We start from the raw sequence: 14,251 nt of genomic DNA, 5'->3' as shown, positions 1-14,251 counted from the left end.
GACCCCAAATACACTCATTTGCAGAACTATACCTGCATTGGGTTATCTCGCATATACTCAGCCAGGTGAAAATCTCCTCCAGCTGGCAAGGTCCAGCTAGTCACATCTTTTCCAGGAAAGAGAATACAGCAGGTAAGAACACAGATTCTGGGCCTGACTACATCTGAATCCTAGCTTAACCTCTTACCAGGTATGTGACCTTGGGTAAGGTGCTTAACTCATGCTTCAGCAGCTCTGCCTGTAAAAAGGATATAATAATGTTCATCTTGGCTGGGCACGGTGGCTCCCACCTGTAATCCCAGCACCTTGGGAGGCTGAGGTGGACGTATCACTTGAGGTTAGGAGTTCGAGACCAAACTGGCCAACATGGCAAAACCCATCTCTACTAAATGTACAAAAATTAGCCAGGTGTGGTGGTGCATGCCTATAGTCCCAGCTACTCAGGCAGCTGAGGCAGGAGAATCACTTGAACCCGGGAGGCAGAGGTTGCAGTGAGCTGAGATCACACCGCTGCACTCTGGCCTGGGTGATAGAGCAAGACTCTGTCTCAAAAAAAAAAAAAAAAATTCTCATAGGGTGAGAATGAGGAGTGAATAGATTTGTATAGTGCTAAACACAAGAACAGTACCCGGCACGTAGAATATTCCAGTGTTAGTTATGGCTATGAGCTTTTCCACCCACTCCAATGGCAAAATTCCCTCCCTCCCATGATTCCACATTGCCTTGCCCTGAAGTGCTATCACACGCATTTGAAAGCCTGTGTCACCACCCATAAACTCCTTCAAGACAGGAGAATCATTTCATTTACCAATACTATCCCTGCTGGAAACACTTACCATGAAGCTGAGCACACAATTGGCCCCTAAAATGTATTTGCTGATGCATAGGAAAGATACCTCTATTTTAAAGTCTGATTTCTTCTCTTAAAGCTTTCCTCCTCTGTAAGCCAGTCATATTCCTCTAGGGAGGAAAAACTAACCTTCTCCCTTTGTATGTATCTGTGCAAAGAATTTGAGATCCCAGCAACTACATATCCAAAGCATCCCTTTCAACTAAAGGATTCTGACAGGCTCTAACAGCACCCATACCTTATAATTTATTATCAAATTATATGTTGGATTAAGGATTGCTAAATTGTTACTCATTGCCTTTAATTAGTTATTCATGAGCAATGTCACTAATTATAGGACCACCTAACACAGAGCATGGAGGAACCACTGTCACCTCGCAGAAGACGCCTGACTCAGCTTTCAGCTGCTGCCCTGAAAGCAACATGCTGTAAAATGTCCCATCTGTGGCATTTTGCAACCTTCCCTCTCATGGTGAAAATCCCAGGCTTTTGCAGATCAGCAGTTCTCAAACTATGAGCAAAAGTTCTCTGAAGGCAGCAGAACTAAGCCAGGTTTTCATGAACTTAGGGTGCACCTAATCTAGGTGCGTTCAGGCTAAATAAATGGCATCCTTCATTCTTATACCTCACTCTTTTCCCTATATATATACATAATGTCATGAATAATAAAATCTGAGTTCATAACAAAACACAACTGAATTCATGGTGGTTTTTTTTTTCCAGATATCCTGGTGGAGTCAGGTGCAGTAGCTCTTGCTCATAATCCCACTGCTTTGGGAGGACAAGGGAAGAGGATTGCTTGAGGCCAGGAGATCAAGACCAGCCTGGGCAACACAGCAAGACCCCTGACTTTACAAACATTCTTTTAAAATCACAGCCAGGCACAGTGGCTCACATATGTAATCCCAGCACTTTGGAAGGCTGAGGCGGGCAGATCACTTGAGGTCAGGAGTTTGAGAGCAATCTTCCCAACATAATAAAACTCTATCTCTACTAAAAGTACAACAATTAGCTGGGTGTGGTGGTGGGCACTGGTAATCCCAGCTACTCGGGAGGCTGCAGTAGGAGAATCGCTTGAACCCAGAAGGTGGAGGTTGCAATGAGCTGAGATAGTGCTATTGCACTCTAGCCTGGGAGACAGATTGAGACTCTGTCTCAAGAAAAAATTAAAAAATTAGCTGTGCATGGTGGCACATGCCTGTGGTCTCAGCTCTGGAGGCTGAGGCAGGAGTATCGCTTGATCCCAGGAGTTGGAGGCCACTGGTGAACTATGATCTCACCGTGCACTCCAGCCTGGGCAACAGAGTGAGATCTTATCTCTAAAAATATAAATAACTAAGAAAAAGAAATCCTGGTGGAAATTTTGTTGAATTTATATTCTTTGCACCTTGAAATAGCCATTATTTTTTCTGTTTTCGGTGAACTTTCTGCAATGATTCCAGACTTTTACCCCTTTTGGGTAGCCTCCTATCCAAGGTCCAGCTCTCACTCTTAACAAATGATTTTCTTTCCTCATTCACAAGGAAAATGTGAATCAGACAGCATGACTTTGCCCTTTCTACTGCTCAAGACCAAACCACTGTTCATGTCCTGAGCCCACCCATGCCTCCTTCTTCAGAGATTTTCTTTCCCAGTCAGCCCCCACCCCTTCCTTTCTGTCTTCAGACTTCCCCCTTCTCCCTGTTCCATGCCTTCAGCTGTATGTACTGTGTTAAAACAGGGTTCTTCGTGTCCACACTGGGGCTGAAGACATTCTGACAATAGATGCTGTATTCAAAGAGATCTTGCAAAAATTTCAATAGACAGACAAGCAGATTAGCTGAGTACTTAGGACAAGTAAGTGGAGTCCCGGAAAGGAAGGTGTCAGGAGGGTTTCCCAGAAGCAAACTGTACCCCAAGGGAGGGGCGAGAGTCCTACCATCTAACCCCAAGCCTAGTGGCCAGTGTCCCTGGAAGTGGACACACATGTTCACTGGTGTGTGACTCACACTTAGGAAAGGAAATGTGCCCTCTGGAGCACAGGGGAGCCCTGGTCAGGGAAGCTATCTTTCCACCTAAGAGGGACAAAGGTGTGCAAATCCCAGAAACCAGATACGGAATCTGCAGAAGGTGTGGACTTGGAACCACTTTAAAAACGATGTCGGCCAGGCGTGGTGGCTCATGCCTGTAATCCCAGCACTTTGGGAGGCTGAGGCGGGTGTATCACAAGGTCAAGAGATCAAGACCATCTTGGCCAACATGATGAAACCCCATCTCTATTAAAAATGCAAAAATGGCCGGGCGCAGTGGCTCAAGCCTGTAATCCCAGCACTTTGGGAGGCCGAGACAGGCGGATCACGAGGTCAGGAGTTTGAGACCATCCTGGCTAACACGGTGAAACCCCGTCTCTACTGAAAAATACAAAAAGCTAGCTGGGTGAGGTGGCGGGCACCTGTAGTCCCAGCTACTTGGGAGGCTGAGGCAGGAGAACGGCGTAAACCCGGGAGGCGGAGCTTGCAGTGAGCTGAGATCCGGCCACTGCACTGCAGCCCTGGCTGACAGAGCAAGACTCCGTCTCAAAAAAAAAAAAAAAAAAAAAAAAAAATGCAAAAATTAGCTGGGCGTGGTGGCGCACACCTGTAGTCCCAGCTACTTGGGAAGCTGAGGCAGGAGAACTGCTTGAACCCGGAAGACAGAGGTCAGTGAGCCAACATCACACGACTGCACTCCAGCCTGGGTGACAGGGAAAGACTGTCTCAAAAAAATAAAAAAAAAAGGGATGTCCACCAAGAAAAGCAATGGATTTCTGATGCATGAATGAACCTCATAAACTGTATGCTAATAAAAGACGCCAGAAACAAAAAGTCATATTCTGTAGGACTCCACTTATATGAAATGTTCACGATAGGCAAATCCATAGAGACAGAAATTAGATTGGTAGCTGTCACGGTTAGGTGGGAGGGAGGAATAGGAAGTGACTGCTTAATGGGTACTGGGTCACTATTTGGGGGAATAAGAAAACTCTGGAAGTAGATGGTGGAGACAGTTGCACAACATTAGGAATGTCCTTATTGCCACTGAATTTCACACTTTACAATGGATAAAATGGTAAAATTTATGTTACATATATATTGCCACAATTAAAAACAACATCATAAACAAACCAAAAGGGATGCTTCTAGACCAGCAGTCTCCACTCTTTTTGGCACCAAGGTCTGGTTTTATGGAAGACAATTTTTCCATGGACAGGGGTGGTGGGTGGGGATGGTTTCAGGATGGAAACTGCTTCTACCTCAGAAGATCAGGCATTAGATTATCTCATGAGGAACATGTAACTTACATCCTTCACATGCGCAGCTCATAATAGGATTTGTGCTCCTATGAGAATCGAATACCACCGCTGATTTGATGAGAAGCCGAGGCTCAGGAGGGAATGTGGGAGATGGGGAGAGCCTGTAAAAACAGATTAAGTTTCGCTTGCTCGCTCGCCTGCCACTCACCTCCTGCTGTGAGGCTCAGTTCCTAACAGGCCATGGACCAGGACCAGCACTGGTCCACAACTCAGGGGTTGAGGACCACTGCCCTGGACAGTGGCTTACCAGAGCACGGAGACTCCAGGAATAAGAGGACATGGGGCAAACAGGAAGGCAAAAGTCGAGGGTGCCCTGGGAGAGGCCAGCTGAAGGGAGTCACTGACTGCATGGGGTCAAAAAAGCAACCTGGAGGTTCAGATTGCCTACACCCCAATGTGGTGTGGACACTGAAAACAAAAAAAGGATATTGCCTAATCATATGGTACTAGCTTTATGACTATTAAAAGTAAATGAGGCTGGGTGTGGTGGCTCACACCTGTAATCCCAGCACTTTGGGGGGCCAAGGCGGGCGGATCATGAGTTCAGGAGATTGAGACCATCCTGGCTAACATGGTAACACCTCATCTCTACTAAAAATACAAAAAAAAAAAAAAAAAGCCAGGTGTGGTGGCATGCACATGTAGTCCCAGCTACTTGGGAGGCTGAGGCAAGAGAATGGCTTCAACCTGGGAGGTGGAGGTTGCAGTGAGCCGAGATCACGCCACTGCACTCCAGCCTGGGCGACAAAGCAAGACTCCATCTCAAAAAAAAAAAAAAAAAAAAAAAAAAAATGGGTAAATGAAAAGCTATATATAAAGTCCTCAGTATGCATTGAATAAATGGTAAATCTAGTAATAATTGGTTTATTATCATTATTAATATGGATCAATGGTATAACTTCCTATGAACAACAAGCTTGTCCTTCTAACTAACCAATATCTTTTTTTTTAAGACGGAGTCTGGAGTCTTGCTATGTCACCCAGGTTGGAGTGCAGGTGGCATGATCTTGGTTCACTGCAACCTCTGCCTCCCAAGTTCAAGTGATTCTCCTGCCTCATCCTCTTGAGTAGTTGGGATTACAGGAATGCGTCACCATGCTCAGCTAATTTTTGCATTTTTAGTAGACAGGGTTTATTCATGTTGGCTAGGCTGGTCTTGAACTCCTGACCTCAGGTGATCAGCCCACTTCGGCCTCCCAAAGTGTTGGGATTAAAGGTATGAGCCACCACCTCTTCTTCCTGCTTTTGCCGTGAGATGTGCCAGCTCCCACTTCACACATTCTGCCATGAGTAAAAGCTCTATGAAGCCTCCTCAAAAGCCAAGCAGATGCCAGTGTCATGCTTGTACAACCTGCCTGACTGTGAGCCAATGAAACCTCTTGCCTTTATAAATTACTCAGCCTCAGGCATTTCTTTGTAGCAATGCAAGAACCGCCTAACAGAAAAGAAGTCACTCTTGGAGAACAATCAGAGCTTAAGGTAGCAGATTTAGGGAGCTTCTCTACACAGACGCAAGAGCTGGGTCAGTGCTGCTTACACAGACGAAGCTCAGCAGACAGGTCTGTGGACATACAACAATACAACATGAGGGGAATCTCTACAGGCTGAATTCGTGTTCCAGGAAGTCTGGCCATGTTGCTCCTGTGACTTTGAGTGACACTTTCCCCAAATCCCCCAGCCCCACTGACATGGTTTGGCTCTGTGCCCCCACCCAAATCTCATGCTGAATTGTAATCCCCAGTGCTGGAGGTGGGGCCTGGTGGGAGGTGATTGGATCATGAGGGTGGATCCTTCATGAATTGTTTAGCACCATCCCTTTGGTGCTGTTTTCATGATAGAGTTCCCACGAGATCTTGTTATTTAAAAGTGTGTGGCACCTTCTCCCTCTCTCTTCTTCCTCCTACTCCGGCCATGTAAGACGTGCCTGTTTCCCTTTCTGCCATGACTGTAAGATTCCTGAGGCCTCTCCAGAAGCAGAAGCCTCCGTGCTTCCTGTACAGCCTGCTGAATCCTGAGCCAATTAAACCTCCTTTCTTTATAAATTACCCAGTCTCAGGTATTTCTTTACAGCAGGGCAAGAACTAATACACCCACCATGGCACCCACAATACATACCACAGGTGCCCACTGCCAGTGCGAGATGCATAAATGAAAGCTATCCTGGGAACAACACAGGTCTCCAAGGAGTTGAGTGTAAAGGCAAGATCAAGTTCTGGGGGCTGGGTGGTCAAATGCAGTCTAGGCACATGTGGTTGGGTCCTTGAAGTTTTGAAGAAGAGGGGTTTATTGTCAACATTTAGAAGGCAGGAGATTTCACAAAGGCTCTAGATTTATGGCTGCTCTTAAAATTCTGGGCCGAGTGCGGTGGCTCACGCCTGCAATCCCAGCACTTTGGGAGGCCGAGACAGGCAGATCACAAGGTCAGGAGTTCGAGACCAGCCTGGTCAACACGGTGAAACCCCGTCTCTACTAAAAATACAAAAAATTAGCCAGGCATGGTGGCGCGCACTTTTAGTCCCAGCTACTCAGGAGGCTGAGGCAGAAGAATTGCTCAAACCCGGTAGGCAGAGGTTGCAGTGAGCCAAGATTGCATACCTGCACTCAGCCTGGGTGACAGAGCTAGACTTTGTCTCAAAAAAAAAAAAAAAAAAAAATTCTGAAGGCCTGAACACACTGGCCTTATGTACCCCCAGCACCATCAAGCAGAGCTGGGAACAGTTGCCTCCTTGGGCAGGACCTGTGTTCTTCAGTTCCCAACCTCTTACCCTTACAGTCAGCCTTTGCCCTCTTTCATGGCACTTACCCACTTGCTATACTGGAAACTCTGATGTAGAAAAGAAGAGTGGAGGACAAAGAGAAAACCTGAAAAAATAGCTATTCAGCAGGCAGGACAAAAAAAATATTAATATATATAGAAAGAAACAGGAAAAGAACTGAAACAGAAGGAATTATCAATTCCCTTAATGCAAATCTCCTATATTATGTTGCTTACTGGGAAGTCTCAGTATCTAAAGACTTGTCTAATCTAATACCATTTGGATGATGAAACGTTCTCCTTGGCCCATCTTTTACCGCAGTAAAATCATAACTATTAAAATTTTGGCATCACAGCAAGAAAGAGAAACCGCCATGTCCTCATGTCTAAGAAAGCATATTGTATCCGCTTAATAATTTCAGAAGGACCATAAAAATTCATCCCTACAATTAAATTTCCCCATCAACTATTAACAAATTAAGCATCCCGTAAGTTAAGACACATTAAAAAGAGATCATTGGCATTTCATTCTATTTTGTACATCAGAGATGCATGTAATATTAATGACTCATGATCATGACTATTTTCTTGCGTCTTTTCAAAGTGCATATTAATCACCTGTTAATGTTACTGTAACTCATGAAATACAAGCTAATTTTTTGCTTAGAGCCTTATACACTCAGAGACAGTCATTATAGATGTTTGCTGGGCATCCGAAGGCACTGCACTGCAAGCACTTCTTTTTCTCTGTTGCTAGCACTTACAGTCACACCCTCATACTGTTATCTGTCCTGGCTGGAGGCCAGTCTCCCGTGTGTCAGTGCCGAGACTTGGGATAAAGTATCTTTTAGCCAACATGTGAAAGTCACTGTCTGTGAGTCCATCCTTTGAGTTTCATCCCTTTGAGATCTGAAGGTCAACATGTCTTCAAGCACTCGCCATTAAAGCTCAAATATCCCTGAAGGCTTTGCTTTAGTTAACCTTACACTATTAATATTATTTGCAGATAGCCAAGAATATGGTCCTGAAACACTCCATGATGAACAGGTTGGGTGGGAGCTGAGCCACAAGAGAGCTTGAGGAAGTTGTAGACCCAAAAGATTTACCTTCTCTCCTGTACAAATTTGCCCATGGCTGGCTCTACTCAAATGCAATTTTTCAGCTCTTGGTGTGAGCAGAAAAATAACAGAATTTTTCAAAAGCTTACTCTTTTTTTATTATTATTTGTGACAGGGTCTCCTTCTATTGCCCAGGCTGGAGTGCCGTGGTACGATCACAGCCCACTGCAGCCTCGACCTCCTGGGCTCCAGCAGTCCTCCCTGCTCAGCCTCCTGAGTAGCTGGGATTATAAGAGCACACCACCACCAGGCTAATTTTTTAAAATTTTATTTCAATGGAGACACAGTCTGGCTGTGTTGCCCAGGCTGGTCTTAAACTCCTGAATTCAAGCTATCCTCCTGTCTTGGCCTCCTAAAGTGCTGAGATTACAGGTGTGGGCCACTGGGCCTGGCTAAACTCTTACTCTTGTTAATCACAAATATTTTAACTGAGAAAGAACTTCATGACTATCTGGAAAAAGTCTTCATCCTTACTCCATTATTCCATCTTGCTATCTTAACACCAACAACCACACCCCTAAAACCGAGCCCAGGTACATAGGCCTCTCCTGCCTCTCCCGACATAAGACAGAATCATGATTTTAAGAGTCAGTTTGGTCCTCAAGAAGAACTCACATAAAGTCCTGAACTATAACTTGGGGATCAGAGGATTTTCAACTAAGCCCTTTCCCCCAAATAGGGTACCATGCACAGGTTCCAGAGATTAGGATTCCCACATCACATCTGCAAAGTCCTTTTGATATGGAACAGGGGCAGGGAAGTGCTGGGTAGAGAAGGGCAGGGTCCCTGGCAAGGGCTCCACCCTTGGGCCTGTGCTCACGAACCTAAATGAGGACAGGTATTTCTGTTTTCGCAGTCAAAAAGTTGCCTTTTGACCCACGATGTCCCATCCTCCATCCTGTGCCCATGGAGGCACAGACACAAGCAGTCCGGGACCGTAGTGGGCACAGACACAAGCAGCTGGACGTTAAGAGGAGTAGAAGAACACATGGACAGATACCAGCAGACACCGGTAGGCCAGCAACAGCAGAATGACGTGGATGCTGAGGGGAGTTCGGCCAGGGGTAGTTGGAGGAGAGTCTGGCTGCTGTGCTACCCGACTCCAGGGGAAGACCACCTTCCCACTCCATCCCCCTTCCTGCTCCCCATCCATCGCCTTGAGAGCTACCTCCACCACTCAGGAAAACCAACCTTGCACTCATTCTCCAAGCCCACATGTGATCTGGTTTTTCCGATATGCGAGGGCAAGGACCCAGGATACAGAAAGCCCTCTGTCCTTGTGATAAGCCAGAGGGTCTAACTAAGCTGATTAACACAATCTGCCTGCAGATGGCAAAGCTGAAAGAGCACATTGTAACACACACCAACGGAGGTTTCAGGAGCCATAAACACTCAACCCTAGAGACTGCCATGGAGTCGGAGTCCCAAAATGCTCCCCGAAACCTACCCATCTGCATGATCCCCCTAGGGGTTTGAGCCGTGGGGCACTGAAGAAGCAAGCCATATCCCTGTCATATGCCCCGCAAAGGTTTAAGGGAACACTCCCATTTCACTTTTTCCTAAGGGACCATTCACAGGTTCCAGAGATTAGGAACCTGTGAATGGTCCCTTATTTGGGAAAAGGACTTTGCAGATGCCATTAAGTTAAGGATCTCAAGATGGGAGATAATCCTGGATTATTTGTATGGACCCAAAATATAATCACAAGAGCCTTTATAAGTGAGAGGGAAGGAAGCAAAGGGGGAAAAGGTCACGTGATGAAGGATGCTGGAGAGAAAGGGAGATGCGACATAGCCATGAGCCGAGGGAGGAGGCAGCTTCTGGAAGCTGGAAAAGGCAAGGAGATAGATCTCCCCAAGAGCCCCCAGAAGGACCCAGCCCTCCTGACCCAACCCCTCCTTTATTTTAGTTCCATCGGCTCATTGCAAACTTCCGACCTCAAGAACTGTAGCAGCATCAATCTGTGTGGTTTCAAGTCATTGTTTTCATAGTAACTTGTTATAGCACCAAGAGGAAACTAATACAGCACTGAAATCAATATTCATTCAACCTCCTTGCTTTTTTTTTTTTTTCCGAGACGGAGTTTTGCTCTTGTTGCCCAGGCTGGAGTGCAATGGCATGATCTCAGCTCACTGCAACCTCCACCTCCCAGGTTCAAGTGATTCTCCTGTCTCAACCTCCCAAGTAGCTGGGATAACAGGTGCCTGCCACCATGCCCATCTAATCTTTTTATTTTTAGTAGAGAAGGGGTTTTGCCATGTTGGCCAGGCTGATCTTGAACTCCTGACCTCAGGTGATCCACCCACTTTGGCCTCCCACAGTGTGGGATTACAGGGATGAGCCACCACGCCCGGCCTCAGTCTCCTTTCTATTTGAGTTTTGCAATTATGCCTCGAGATATTGATCTCCATATCCCGAGAGGCAGCTTGGTGGGACCCAGGACAAGGGCTCCAAAGAGTTCCCCAACGTCCCTCCAGCTTCCCAGAATGCCACACCCCCTTGTCCTTTTCTATATGATCTTGTATCATGAAAAAGAGTGCAAACACGACAACAGTACAAGACTTCAACAAGTATAAAATAGCCCCAGAAAAATAACTTTCAAACTTCATCCTTAAAAGCTCCTGAATGCAGTTCCTCCTAGACGAGGAAGAATAAAGAAGTGTGAACATTACTATCAATTTGAAACTTCTCAGTATCGCCGTTGAAAAGCTGCACTTGAAAACTTTACATAAAGGTGCAAAATGCAACATCCTCCCTCTGCAGGAAAGCTGTGATCCTGAGACAACCACGGCTCCTGGAGAGCTGTGTGCACACAGCTGCTCCAGCCCAAGGCAGGCTTTTCTGGCCTCTCTCAGTGGCTCCTTTTTACCCTTGAATTTGGGGGCTTGTTGGCCACCACAGCTAACCAGCCACAGACCTGATGGGGAGAGAAGGGTCTCCGGCGTCCCACCAGTCTTTTGGGGGGCTGATGTACATGCACCACAGCTCCCAGCTGTACCCGTGGGCCGAGTTCTCGTACCGCTGCACCTCAAAGTTGTCCTGTTTGATGTTGTCAATGGAGGGGAGGATCACACGCTTCCGGTTTTCCTGGATGCGGGATAGAACCGGCTCAGCCCTGAAACATAGAGAAACAGACATGAAACCTTTCTTCTCTCTCCTAAGGCACACCTCCCAAGACTACAGGGAATGAACAGCATTCCGTTAAAAGGCTGGGCTTTGGGAAGGCTGGAACTCAGATGGAAACTGAGGCTCCCAGGGACCTGCCCAAGCTGGATCCTGCAGCTTCACATCTGGGCTGTAAAGTGTATGAAATCAGCTCACCCCTTCACCCTTGTTGGAATTACTACAGTGATGCCTGCTCCAGCCTGAAAAGCCTAGAGCAAGAGTTCAGAACATGGGGTCTCCTTTCCAAGAAAGTGCCAAGTCTCACTTTCATATTGACAGTGGACTCCACGATTTACATTGCACAACAGTTTTATACAGTGTCGTCAGTTTACCCCTAGGGCACTGACTGCCACCGCTTGTTTTTTCTGCTGGCACTGAATTTCCTTTCCCAAAATAGGTCACTTCTGCCTGGGATGGCCTGGTTTTAATACGTATTTCACTAGCTTCTGTGTGTGTGTGTGTGTGTGCGTGCGCGCGTGCGTGATTATTTCAGTTGTTTTGATTAATTTTGTGTGTGTGTATGTATGTGTATGTGTGTGTGTGTGAGTGTGTGTTGGCATGATTATTTCCGTTGTTTTAATTGATGATTTAATTGTGTGTGTGTGTGTGTGTGTGTGGGCGTGATTATTTCAGTTGTTTTAATTGATGATTTGATTTCTTAGAAGCGACTTAATTGAATTGGTTAGCAATAGAAGACTGGAAACTAATTAAATGCAAAGGCAGGCAGAATTCTGGCTTCCTGCTCACTTCCCCAGCTCGAGGCTGCAGCGGGCATTCGTCAGAAATCTGGCTTCAGGTTCAAGGCGTAGCCCGGCTGGCTTAGGAGACAGCAGATGGTCAGACACCTCCAACATCGTGCGTCTCCAAGGCAGGCGCAGGAAGGGATCATTTCCCATATTCGAGAAGGAGAAGATGGCTCTCCTAAGCCAGGGCATTAATCTCCCAGCTTAGAACAGAATGCAGGCTTTGGAACAGAGTCAAGCAAAAATCCCATTCCTCTGCATTATCGGGAAGAATAATGAGAACACACAGTCGACAACCCATCTCTTTTCATTTGCAGCTATTGAATTACCTGTTGGCTCATCTCATCTTTCTATTTAAAATGAGCAATAAAATATACCCTGGGCCATTACCTGCTTCCAATACTTCTGCACACACCATATAAGCTGAAGCCAAATGGCACTGATTTTCCAAGGCTTCCAGGCAGGCTTAGAAGCATGGTCCCAGCCAAGCTGTCACTCATGAAATTCTCCCCTGGGAATGCCCTTTGCTACTGGACGAAAGCCCAGCCATCTAAGAAGGCTTAGACCAAGTACCACCTCTCCCACCTCTCTCACCACCTGGTCCCAAGACCAAGCATCACCTCTCCTGTGGGAGTTCTTCCTCTCAACTCCTAGATCATTTTCCCCACCTTATTCAAGTCACAGTGACTGTGCAGCTGCCTTTGCTAATCATCTCTGAACACAGGCTATTGTTCTTATGAGCTAATGATAGCTGATCTTTATTGAGCACTTATTAGTGTTAGGTGCCATTCTAAATATTTCACATGTGCTGACTAATGCAACCCCCAAGATAATCTTATGAGGTAGATACGATGATCAGCATTATCCAAATGAGGAAACTGAGGACCAGGGAGGTTAAGCAGCTTGCCCCAGGCTACACAGCCAACTGGTGGTAGAATCAGGTTTCTAACCTAGATGGTCCGGTTCATGTCTTAATTCTGAAGCTCCACTACCTCCTTGATGAACCATGATGAATCCCATACAAGCCCAGACCATGCATATAGAAACATTCAGTTCAGCTCATCCACCAGCAGTAAGAGTCACTGAGTATGGAGGCAGAAGACCTTGGTTCCAATGATATTTCTTTTTTTTTTTTTTTTTGAGATGGAGTTTCACTCTTGTCTCCCAAGCTACAGTGCCATGACGTGATCTCAGCTCACTGCAACTTCTGTCTCCCAGGTTCAAGCGATTCTCCTGCCTCAGCCTCCTGAGTAGCTGGGATTACAGGTGCCTGTATTTGTATTTTTACTAGAGACAGGGTTTCGCCATGTTAGCCAGGCTGGTTTCGAACTCTGACCTCAGGTGATCCACCCGCCTCAGCCTCCGAAAGTGCTGAGAGGTGTGAGCCACCGTGCCCGGCCCCATTGGTATTTCTGCGGCTGAGAAGTTTGATCTTACTGTCTACTAGACAACGTCTGACGATTCCCAATAATTTGCTCCCTCCGCCCTGGGGATGTCCTGCCTATTACCAGATGGCCTGCAATGCTTCCCTAGAGAAGCACACTCCTTCCTCAACCTCCAATTAACATTTAACTTGGACATGTGAATTGGTTTGCCAATGGGATGTGAGCGAAAGTGACGGTGTCATATTAGAGCAGAAACTTTAACAGCCATTTCGAAGTTCAGTCACTGTTCTTTCCCCTGAGCCACAAAGATGGGATGTTCTAGACAGGAGGATTCCTTGACTCTCAGAACACAGAGGATAAAAGCACAGCCACAGTCAGACAACCACAGCTGATGTGCCATGCAGATAAGAGAGAAACATGTATTGCTGTAAGTCATTGTGACTGGAGACTTCTATTGCAGTAGAACCTGGTAAAAGTTGAGACATGCTATCTAACTTGTAATGGAGAACCACCAGGGGGTTTTAATTTAGAGAGGGCTCTATGCCACCTGGGTAGAAGTGTGGAAAATGAGTCTGAATGGCAAAGACTAAAGTCACAGACATCAGGGAGAATCAGATGATAGGTGGATTCGATTAGACAGACTAGAATTAGACTGTAGACTTGAGGGCAGATACTAAACCTGCCAGATTTTGAACCCCAGCTTAGTGTCCAACTGTCCCAGTTTGTGCAGGACTCTTCCAGCCTTACCACTGCAAGTTCTGAGAAATCACTCAGTGCCAGGCAAACCCCAAACCTAGAACAACACCAGGGGATACAGTAGGCATCTAGCAAGTATCTGCCAAAAGAATGAGTTTCAGCAGTGACTGCATTCATTTAGGTGAATGTCAAGGAAGAACCAAGCTGG

The 14,251-nt window shown here is 46.3% G+C and overlaps 1 protein-coding gene across 1 annotated transcript in view; it reads right to left on the bottom strand.

The window, feature by feature from the left end:
* GALNT17 (polypeptide N-acetylgalactosaminyltransferase 17) overlaps positions 1-14,251 on the bottom strand; it is a 612,717-nt gene that overhangs the window by 296,379 nt on the left and 302,087 nt on the right. Inside the window, exon 5 of the mRNA XM_010376806.2 lies at positions 10,972-11,169. Within this exon, the coding sequence (XP_010375108.1) occupies positions 10,972-11,169 (198 nt within the window). The remainder of the gene's footprint in view (positions 1-10,971; positions 11,170-14,251) is intronic.

This window comes from Rhinopithecus roxellana, chromosome 6 (genome assembly GCF_007565055.1).
Source record: "Rhinopithecus roxellana isolate Shanxi Qingling chromosome 6, ASM756505v1, whole genome shotgun sequence".
Classification (NCBI taxonomy): Eukaryota; Metazoa; Chordata; class Mammalia; order Primates; family Cercopithecidae; genus Rhinopithecus; species Rhinopithecus roxellana.
The sequence above is the reverse complement of the archived record's forward strand: the minus strand, read 5'-3'. Positions and strand labels throughout refer to the sequence as shown.